At 45.8% G+C, this 11,738-nt stretch overlaps 1 protein-coding gene across 1 annotated transcript in view; it reads right to left on the reverse strand.

Annotated features, from left to right (window-relative positions):
* Positions 1-11,738, reverse strand: part of TRPV1 (transient receptor potential cation channel subfamily V member 1) — a 215,442-nt gene that overhangs the window by 25,853 nt on the left and 177,851 nt on the right. The window contains exons 13-14 of the mRNA XM_063955821.1: positions 2,220-2,347; positions 1,690-1,805 (exon numbers count right to left, since the gene is read on the reverse strand). Of these exons, the coding sequence (XP_063811891.1) occupies positions 1,690-1,805; positions 2,220-2,347 (244 nt within the window). The remainder of the gene's footprint in view (positions 1-1,689; positions 1,806-2,219; positions 2,348-11,738) is intronic.

Consider the following 11,738-nt stretch of genomic DNA (forward strand, 5'->3'; position numbering starts at 1 on the left):
TAGGCTTCTACTTGGTAATACCATAGCAGTACCCACCGGGTAAAAGCTCGGAATGTATCTCATTCTGGAGCTTGGTACATACAGTATGTGAAAGCGGACAAAACACAGAAAACTGCATATTCAGTATGGAGTTGTAGTTCCTGAACAGTTCTTTTGTTAAATGTAATATGGTTAAATATTTTGCTGTTGGCTAGGTTCTGAACTGCAAATACCTAAGGCATAGTGTATGTTCAAAATGTGAATCTCTATTCAAGCATCTAAACCATAGGCACATCTATAATGGGAGCAGTGTGTGCAGTGCACACGGGCCCCTGTTTTCAGGGGGTCCACACCACACACTCTGTACCCATCTTCAGTTACTTACCTCTCCAGGGTCCCAAGTCGGTACTGTTACTGCAGCAATAATCACTCGGAAATTGGCATAGTGGCCATTTTCCAGGTGATTTGTGTATGCATAGTAGAGATATGAAACTGGGAACATGGTGGGTGGAATGTTTCCGGAGACCTGCGCATGTGCAATAGAGATTAATCACGGGGAACATGGCAGGCGCAATGTTTCCGGAGAAGGATACATGCTCAGAGAGAAGGGAGCCCATACGGAGTGTGTACATGGGTCTCTTCTCCCTTAACCCATCCCTGATCTAAACTAATTGTAAAAATCTATGGTCCCATTTGTTCTCAAAACCAACACTATTGGGCTAGACCAGTGTTTCCCAACCTCAATCCTCAAGGGTGTGATACAGAAGATAGACATTAAAAAGATAGACAGTCATTAGGTCGACAGTCAAAAAGTCGACAGTCAAAAAAGTCAACAGGGTCAAAAGGTCGACACACACAAAACATTTTTTACCCCAATTTGTAGAAATGCTTCACTTGCCATGCTTTGGACGCAGTGGCTCGCTACGCTCGCCACAAGGTTACTGATGGTAATAGTTTGTGACATGGATAGTCAATTTAATGAAATGTGTTTGCTCGTCGCGCATCGGGCTCAGTGGCTCTCTGTGCTCTGCTTTGCTCGTGCCAAGGTTACTAAAGGTAATAGTTTGTGACATGCAGCAAATGTTGTAAAAAATTATAAAAAAAACAACTAAAAATCATGTGTCGACCGTACATTGACTTTTTGACCCTGTTGACCTTTTGACCTTCAATCTTTTGACCATGTCAACCTTTTGACTGTTGACATTTTGACTCTGTTGCCTTTTGACCCTGATGACCTGTTGACCCTGTTGACCTTTTGACCCCGTCTACCTAATGCATGTCGACCAATAGTGGTCCATCTATTGACTGTAGACCTTTTTAGTGTAGATCTATAGACCGGATACCAATCTTCAAGGCACACTAACAGTCCAGGTGTTTCAGGATAAACATACTTAAGCATAGGTGACTTAATTAGTACCTCAGTTATTTAAATTTAATTACCTGTGCTGAAGCATGGATAGACGTAAAACATGAACTGTTAGTACCTTGAGGACAGAGGTTGGAAAACACTGGGATAGATCACTATGCAAATGGCAAATGTTAAATAAGGGATCCTTTCAAGGATAAACAGTACCAGTGACATACAGTATCTTAAGAACTTGGTGTTTTGCAAAGAGTAGGACATACACGTCCTGTTCTGCATTCCTTCAGGAAACATCATGATGTTCCTGTTGTGGTAATTAATCACTGCTAAGTCATCACACTCCTTACCTCGGCCTATCCGGAATGAAGCAGTCAGAGGACTTTTCATTAGGCCAGAATTTCCTGGGTCTTCATTGATTATCCCTAAGTTTGTATTCCATTTGGTCCAATTCACCTCATCAACTCTGCAGAGAAAATGTTTTTGTTGTTTTAAAGTACAGTCATTCTCTGTTATTATGCTGCGCATAAAAATGTGTATTACAGTGAGCTAAATAATGTATCAGAAATAGAGTATTTATGCCTAACTGAATCTGTCCAGACTCCAGCATGATGTCTAGTTCACGAAAAACAACATTACTGGATGGTGGTGCTTCTCTTCTCTGTTACAGTGTAAACCCAAAATTAATGAGATTGGCCAATAAATCTGTCAGGTAGATACATGCTATTTACAGATAGCAGATTAGTGGACTCATCCACAAGGGTGCAGGGATAGACAACTTACATACTGTGCTTTACAGTTTTACATTTTTATCACTCTAATGTCCCTTATGTCAATGTACAGTATGCTGATTTATATTATATGACACAAAAAGTGTTACCTGAAACAACACCTGTAATCCTCCTTGCCATCAGGTGTCAGTCCCACCAGGACAGATTTTCCAGACCGATGTTTATTTGTGAAATAATTCAAAAAACTTTTTTCTATATCCAGAATTGTAATTGCTCTCTGCAAAAAGAAAATAAGATAAAGTATAAGTATTATGTATTTACTTCCCCATTTAACATACTCATGGCACCTTCACATTTAGGGGCAGATGTATTAAGCCTGTAGGGGTGTGGTTCATCAAATCGACAGTATCTAGGTCGACAATGTTTAGGTCGACCACTATAGGTCGACAGTCACTAGGTCGACATGGATGGAAGGTCGACAGGGTTTCTAGGTCGACATGTGCTAGGTCGACAGGTCTAAAGGTCGACATGAGGATTTAGGTGTTTTTTTGTGTTGTTTTCTTCGTAGAGTGACCGGGATCCCAAATTAGTGCACCGCGTCCCCTCGCATGGCTCGCTTCGCTCGCCATGCTTCGGGCATGGTGCCTTCGCTTCGCTCGGCACACTTTACCGTTCCAATCGTAGTCCACGTGGATCATTAAGTATGAAAAAATTCAAAAAAAGAAAAAAAAATGTGAAAAACTCATGTCGACCTTTAGACCTGTCGACCTAGCACATGTCGACCTAGAAACCCTGTCGACCTTCCATCCATGTCGACCTAGTGACTGTCCACCTATAGTGGTCGACCTAAACATTGTCGACCTAGATACTGTCGATCTTCAGACCGGATCACGCCTGGAGAAGGGATAAAGAAGTGATAAAGCAGTGATATGTGCAAGGTGATAACGCACCAGCCAATCAGCTCCTAACTGTCAGTTTTCAAATCCGTAATGATTGGCTGGTGCGTTATCACCTTGCACTTATAACTGGTTCATCACTTCTTTATCCCTTCTCTAGGTTACTACATCTGCCCCATAATATACTGTATATGGAAGATTTGCTGAAACTGTTAAAAAATAAAAGCTAGGAACAATAGTCGTAAAACATTTGAATATTTTATTGTAGGGGTCATTGGGGGTCATTCCGAGTTGATCGCTAGCTGAATTTGTTCGCAGCGTAGCGATCAGGCTAAAAAATGGCAGTTCTGCGCATGCGTTTGCGGCGCAATGCGCACGCGCGACGTATGGGCACAACGAATGATGCAGTTTTGCACAGGGTCTAGCGATGCATTTCAGTCGCACTGGTTGCCGCAGAGTGATTGACATGAAGGGGGGCGTTTCTGGGTGGCAACTGACCGTTTTCAGGGAGTGTTCGGAAAAACGCAGACGTGCCAGGGTAACCACAGGCATGGCTGGGCGAATGCTGGCTGGGTGTGTGACGTCAAATCCGGAACTGAATAGTCTGAAGTGATCGCAAGCGCTGAGTAGGTTTTGAGCTACGCTGAAACTACACAAAAAATGTATGCAGGCGCTCTGCGATAAAAACGTTCGCACTTCTGTTAAGCTAAAATACACTCCCAGTGGGTGGCGGCATAGCGTTTGCACGGCTGCTAAAAACTAGTGATGAGCGGGTTCGGTTTCTCGGAAACCGAACCCCCCGAACTTCAGCCTTTTTACACAGGTCCGAGCCGTGCTCGGATTCTCCCGTGTGGCTCGGGTAAACCGAGCGCGCCCGAACGTCATCATCCCGCTGTCGGATTCTTGCGAGACTCGGATTCTATATAAGCAGCCGCGCTGCCATTTTCACACGTGCATTGAGATTGATAGGGAGAGGACGTGGCTGGCGTCCTCTCCGTTATAGTAGAAAAGAGTGACTTAGTTATAATTGTGGGGAGGATTGGGGACGGGGAGCAGCTGTTAGGGAGTACAGTGCAGGGTTTTGATTACAATACCACCAGTGAGTTTAATCCGTTGTTTCTCTGCCTGAAAAAAACGCTCCACCATATCTGTGCTCAGTGTGCTGCACTGCTGCATGATATATCTGTGCTGAGTGCACTGCTCACACTGCCTAATTGTGGGGACTGGGGAGCAGTTATAGCAGGAGTACAGTGAACAGTTTTGCTGACAGTGACCACCAGTCCAGTATACGTTTGTCTGCCTGAAAAACACTCCTGTGGTGGCTTTTTTTTTCTTCATACTAGTTTAGCAGTCTGCTGACAGTGTCCACCAGGTCCGTTATTATTATACAGTATATTATATATATATATATATAGCAGTACGGTAGGCCATGGCTGTATCTACCTCTGTGTCGTCAGTCGTCGTCCATAAGTAATATAATACTATACTATCCATCCATCTACATTGTATACCTGTGGTGGCTTTTTTTTTCTTCATACTAGTTTAGCAGTCTGCTGACAGTGCCCACCAGGTCCGTTATTATTATACAGTATATTATATATATATATATATATATATATATATATATAGCAGTACGGTAGGCCACGGCTGTACCTACCTCTGTGTCGTCAGTCGTCGTCCATAAGTAATATAATACTATACTATCCATCCATCTACATTGTATACCTGTGGTGGCTTTTTTATTCGTCATACTAGTTTAGCAGTCTGCTGACAGTGTCCACCAGGTCCGTTATTATATTATACAGTATATTATATATATATATATCAGTACGGTAGGCCACGGCTGTACCTACCTCTGTGTCGTCAGTCGTCGTCCATAAGTAATATAATACTATACTATCCATCCATCTACATTGTATACCTGTGGTGGCTTTTTTTTTCTTCATACTAGTTTAGCAGTCTGCTGACAGTGTCCACCAGGTCCGTTATTATTATACAGTATATTATATATATATATATAGCAGTACGGTAGGCCATCGCTGTACCTACCTCTGTGTCGTCACTCGTCCTCCATAAGTAATATAATACTATACTATCCATCCATCTACATTGTATACCTGTGGTGGCTTTTTTTTTTCTTCATACTAGTTTAGCAGTCTTCTGACAGTGTCCACCAGGTCCGTTATTATATTATACAGTATATTATATATATATAGCAGTACGGTAGGCCACGGCTGTACCTACCTCTGTGTCGTCAGTCGTCATCCATAAGTAATATAATACTATACTATACTATCCATCCATCTACATTGTATACCTGTGGTGGCTTTTTTTTTCTTCATACTAGTTTAGCAGTCTGCTGACAGTGTCCACCAGGTCCGTTATCATATTATACAGTATATTATATATATATAGCAGTACGGTAGGCCACGGCTGTACCTACCTCTGTGTCGTCAGTCGTCGTCCATAAGTAATATAATACTATACTATCCATCCATCTACATTGTATACCTGTGGTGGCTTTTTTTTTCTTCATACTAGTTTAGCAGTCTGCTGACAGTATCCACCAGGTCCGTTATTATTATACAGTATATTATATATATATAGCAGTACGGTAGGCCACGGCTGTACCTACCTCTGTGTCGTCACTCGTCGTCCATAAGTAATATAATACTATACTATCCATCCATCTACATTGTATACCTGTGGTGGCTTTTTTTTTCTTCATACTAGTTTAGCAGTCTGCTGACAGTGTCCACCAGGTCCGTTATTATATTATACAGTATATTATATATATATATATAGCAGTATGGTAGGCCACGGCTGTACCTACCTCTGTGTCGTCAGTCATCGTCCATAAGTAATATAATACTATACTATCCATCCATCTACATTGTATACCTGTGGTGGCTTTTAGTTGTGCGCATTGAAATATGGAGAACGAAAATGTGGAGGTTAAAAAAATAGGGAAAGATCAAGATCCACTTCCACCTCGTGCTGAAGCTGCTGCCACTGGTCATGGCCGAGACGATGAAATGCCATCAACGTCGTCTGCCAAGGCCGATGCTCAATGTCATAGTACAGAGCATGTAAAATCCAAAACACAAAAGAACAGTAAAAAAATGACCCAAAAATCAAAATTAAAAGCGTCTGAGGAGAAGCGTAAACTTGCCAATATGCCATTTACGACACGGAGTGGCAAGGAACGGCTGAGGCCCTGGCCTATGTTCATGGCTAGTGGTTCAGCTTCACATGAGGATGGAAGCACTCATCCTCTCGCTAGAAAAAAGAAAAGACTTAAGGTGGCAAAAGCACAGCAAAGAACTGTGCGTTCTTCGAAATCACAAATCCCCAAGGAGAGTCCAATTGTGTCGGTTGCGATGCCTGACCTTCCCAACACTGGACGGGAAGAGCTTGCGCCTTCCACCATTTGCACGACCCCTACAAGTGCTGGAAGGAGCACCCGCAGTCCAGTTCCTGATAGTCAAATTGAAGATGTCAGTGTTGAAGTACACCAGGATGAGGATATGGGTGTTGCTGGCGCTGGGGAGGAAATTGACAAGGAGGATTCTGATGGTGAGGTGGTTTGTTTAAGTCAGGCACCCGGGGAGACCCCTGTTGTCCGTGGGACGAATATGGCCATTGACATGCCTGGTCAAAATACAAAAAAAATCAGCTCTTCGGTGTGGAATTATTTCAACACAAATGCGGACAACAGGTGTCAAGCCGTGTGTTGCCTTTGTCAAGCTGTAATAAGTAGGGGTAAGGACGTTAACCACCTCGGAACATCCTCCCTTATACGTCACCTGCAGCGCATTCATCATAAGTCAGTGACAAGTTCAAAAACTTTGGGCGACAGCAGAAGCAGTCCACTGACCAGTAAATCCCTTCCTCTTGTAACCAAGCTCCTGCAAACCACACCACCAACTCCCTCAGTGTCAATTTCCTCCTTACCCAGGAAAGCCAATAGTCCTGCAGGCCATGTCACTGGCAAGTCTGACGAGTCCTCTACTGCCGGGGATTCCTCCGATGCATCCTTGAGTGTAACGCCTACTGCTGCTGGCGCTGCTGTTGTTGCTGCTGGGAGTCGATCGGCATCCCAGAGGGGAAGTCGGAAGACCACTTGTACTACTTCCAGTAAGCAATTGACTGTCCAACAGTCCTTTGCGAGGAAGATGAAATATCACAGCAGTCATCCTGCTGCAAAGCGGATAACTGAGGCCTTGGCAGCCTGGGCGGTGAGAAACGTGGTTCCGGTATCCATCGTTACTTCAGAGCCAACTATAGACTTGATTGAGGTACTGTGTCCCCGGTACCAAATACCATCTAGGTTTCATTTCTCTAGGCAGGCGATACCGAGAATGTACACAGACCTCAGAAAAAGAGTCACCAGTGTCCTAAAAAATGCAGTTGTACCCAATGTCCACTTAACCACGGACATGTGGACAAGTGGAGCAGGGAAGACTCAGGACTACATGACTGTGACAGCCCACTGGGAGATGTATTGCCTCCCGCTGCAAGAACAGCAGCGGCGGCACCAGTAGCAGCATCTCGCAAACGCCAACTCGTTCCTAGGCAGGCTACGCTTTGTATCACCGCTTTCCAGAATACGCACACAGCTGAAAACCTCTTACGGCAACTGAGGAAGATCATCGCAGAATGGCTTACCCCAATTGGACTCTCCGGGGGATTTGTGGCATCGGACAACGCCAGCAATATTGTGCGTGCATTACATCTGGGCAAATTCCAGCACGTCCCATGTTTTGCACATACCTTGAATTTGGTGGTGCAGAATTATTTAAAAAACGACAGGGGCGTGCAAGAGATGCTGTCGGTGGCCAGAAGAATTGCGGGCCACTTTCGGCATACAGGCACCGCGTACAGAAGACTGGAGCACCACCAAAAACGCCTGAACCTGCCCTGCCATCATCTGAAGCAAGAGGTGGTAACGAGGTGGAATTCAACCCTCTATATGCTTCAGAGGATGGAGGAGCAGCAAAAGGCCATTCAAGCCTATACATCTGCCCACGATATAGGCAAAGGAGGTGGAATGCACCTGTCTCAAGCGCAGTGGAGAATGATTTCAACGTTGTGCAAGGTTCTGCAACCTTTTGAACTTGCCACACGTGAAGTCAGTTCAGACACTGCCAGCCTGAGTCAGGTCATTCCCCTCATCAGGCTTTTGCAGAAGAAGCTGGAGACATTGAAGGAGGAGCTAAAACAGAGCGATTCCGCTAGGCATGTGGGACTTGTGGATGGAGCCCTTAACTCGCATAATAAGGATTCACGGGTGGTCAATCTGTTGAAATCAGAGCACTACATTTTGGCCACCGTGCTCAATCCTAGATTTAAAACCTACCTTGTATCTCTCTTTCCGGCAGACACAAGTCTGAAGGGGTTCAAAGACCTGCTGGTGAGAAAATTGTCAAGTCAAGCGGAACGTGACCCGTCAACAGCTCCTCCTTCACATTCTCCCGCAACTGGGGGTGCGAGGAAAAGGCTAAGAATTCCGAGCCCACCCGCTGGTGGTGATGCAGGGCAGTCTGGAGCGAGTGCTGACATCTGGTCCGGACTGAAGGACCTGCCAACGATTACTGACATGTCGTCTACTGTCACTGCATATGATTCTCTCACCATTGAAAGAATGGTGGAGGATTATATGAGTGACAGCATCCAAGTAGGCACGTCAGACAGTCCGTACGTATACTGGCAGGAAAAAGAGGCAATTTGGAGGCCCTTGCACAAACTGGCTTTATTCTACCTAAGTTGCCCTCCCTCCAGTGTGTACTCCGAAAGAGTGTTTAGTGCCGCCGCTCACCTTGTCAGCAATCGGCGTACGAGGTTACTTCCAGAAAATGTGGAGAAGATGATGTTCATTAAAATGAATTATAATCAATTCCTCTGTGGAGACATTCACCAGCAGCATTTGCCTCCAGAAAGTACACGGGGACCTGAGATGGTGGATTCCAGTGGGGACGAATTAATAATCTGTGAGGAGGGGGCTGTACACATTGAAAGGGGTGATGAATCGGATGATGATGATGAGGTGGACATCTTGCCGCTGTAGAGCCAGTTTGTGCAAGGAGAGATTGATTGCTTCTTTTTTGGTGGGGGCCCAAACCAACCAGTCATTTCAGTCACAGTCGTGTGGCAGACCCTGTCGCTGAAATGATGGGTTCGTTAAAGTGTGCATGTCCTGTTTATACAACATAAGGGTGGGTGGGAGGGCCCAAGGACAATTCCATCTTGCACCTCTTTTTTCTTTCATTTTTCTTTGCGTCATGTGCTGTTTGGGGAGTATTTTTTTGAAGGGTCATGTGCTGTTTGTGGAGTATTTTTTTGAAGGGCCATCCTGCGTGACACTGCAGTGCCACTCCTAGATGGGCCAGGTGTTTGTGTCGGCCACTAGGGTCGCTTTGCTTAGTCACACAGCTACCTCATTGCGCCTCTTTTTTTCTTTGCGTCATGTGCTGTTTGGGGAGTATTTTTTTGAAGGGCCATCCTGCGTGACACTGCAGTGCCACTCCTAGATGGGCCAGGTGTTTGTGTCGGCCACTAGGGTCGCTTAGCTTAGTCACACAGCTACCTCATTGCGCCTCTTTTTTTCTTAGCGTCATGTGCTGTTTGGGGAGTATTTTTTTGAAGGGCCATCCTGCGTGACACTGCAGTGCCACTCCTAGATGGGCCAGGTGTTTGTGTCGGCCACTTGGGTCGCTGAGCTTAGTCACACAGCTACCTCATTGCGCCTCTTTTTTTCTTTGCGTCATGTGCTGTTTGTGGAGTATGTTTTTGAAGTGCCATCCTGCGTGACACTGCAGTGCCACTCCTAGATGGGCCAGGTGTTTGTGTCGGCCACTAGGGTCGCTTAGCTTAGTCACACAGCTACCTCATTGCGCCTCTTTTTTTCTTTGCGTCATGTGCTGTTTGGGGTGTATTTTTTTGAAGGGCCATCCTGCGTGACACTGCAGTGCCACTCCTAGATGGGCCAGGTGTTTGTGTCGGCCACTAGGGTCGCTTAGCTTAGTCACACAGCTACCTCATTGCGCCTCTTTTTTTACTTTGCGTCATGTGCTGTTTGGGGAGTATTTTTTTGAAGGGCCATCCTGCGTGACACTGCAATGCCACTCCTAGATGGTCCAGGTGTTTGTGTCGGCCACTAGGGTCGCTTAGCTTAGTCACACAGCTACCTCATTGCGCCTCTTTTTTTCTTTGCGTCATGTGCTGTTTGGGGAGTATTTTTTTGAAGGGCCATCCTGCGTGACACTGCAGTGCCACTCCTAGATGGGCCAGGTGTTTGTGTCGGCCACTAGGGTCGCTTAGCTTAGTCACACAGCTACCTCATTGCGCCTCTTTTTTTACTTTGCGTCATGTGCTGTTTGGGGAGTATTTTTTTGAAGGGCCATCCTGCGTGACACTGCAGTGCCACTCCTAGATGGGCCAGGTGTTTGTGTCGGTCACTAGGATCGCTTAGCTTAGTCACACAGCTACCTCATTGCGCCTCTTTTTTTCTTTGCGTCATGTGCTGTTTGGGGAGTATTTTTTTGAAGGGCCATCCTGTCTGACACTGCAGTGCCACTCCTAGATGGGCCAGGTGTTTGTGTCGGCCACTTGTGTCGCTTAGCTTAGCCATCCAGCGACCTCGGTGCAAATTTTAGGACTAAAAATAATATTGTGAGGTGTGAAGTGTTCAGAATAGACTGAAAATGAGTGGAAATTATGGTTATTGAGGTTAATAATACTATGGGATCAAAATGACCCCCAAATTCTATGATTTAAGCTGTTTTTTAGGGTTTTTTGAAAAAAAACACCCGAATCCAAAACACACCCGAATCCGACAAAAAAAATTCGGTGAGGTTTTGCCAAAATGCGTTCGAACCCAAAACACGTCCGCGGATCCGAACCCAAAACCAAAACCCAAAAAATTGCCGATGCACATCACTACTAAAAACTGCTAGTGAGTGATCAACTCGGAATGACCCCCACTGTCTGCAGGGGCAGCAAGTCCGGCAGCAGTTACTAGCTGCTTACTAGAGTATAAGCTCTATACCGTGGTTCATTTAGGGAGGAATTACGAAAGTTCTAATCATAAGCAACAGTTTTTTCTTTATACTTTAGAGACAAAAGAAAACATTGTGGAGTCAGCTGGTTGCCTGGGCTAGGCTGCTGGGCAGTGGTGCAAGTAGAAAAAATGTCTTACAGGTACTGTGTGCGCGCGCGCCAAAAAATTGGTGTGGCCAAATGCCATATGGGGCGTGGCCAATGAAAATGTGGGCGTGATACACATATGGGGGAGGGGCAGATACACATATGACCCCCACAGTGCCAGATACACATTGCCCCACAGTGCCAGATACACGTTGCCCCACAGTGCCAGATACACATTGCCCCACCGTGCCAGATACACATTGCCCCACAGTGCCAGATACACGAATGCCCCACAGTGCCAGATACACGAATGCCCCACAGTGCCAGATACACGAATTCCCCACAGTGCCAGATACACGAATGCCCGACAGTGCCAGATACACGTTGCCCCACAGTGCCAGGTACACGAATGCCCCACAGTGCCAGGTACACGAATGCCCCACAGTGCCAGATACACGAATGCCCCACAGTGCCAGATACAGGAATGCCCCACAGTGCCAGATACACAAATTCCCCACAGTGCCAGATACACGAATGCCCCACAGTGCCAGATATACATTGCCCCCCACAGTGCCAGATGTACATTGCCCCCCACAGTGCCAGATATACATTGCCCCCCACCAGGGC

This window comes from Pseudophryne corroboree, chromosome 2, assembly GCF_028390025.1.
Source record: "Pseudophryne corroboree isolate aPseCor3 chromosome 2, aPseCor3.hap2, whole genome shotgun sequence".
In the NCBI taxonomy this organism is placed as follows: Eukaryota; Metazoa; Chordata; class Amphibia; order Anura; family Myobatrachidae; genus Pseudophryne; species Pseudophryne corroboree.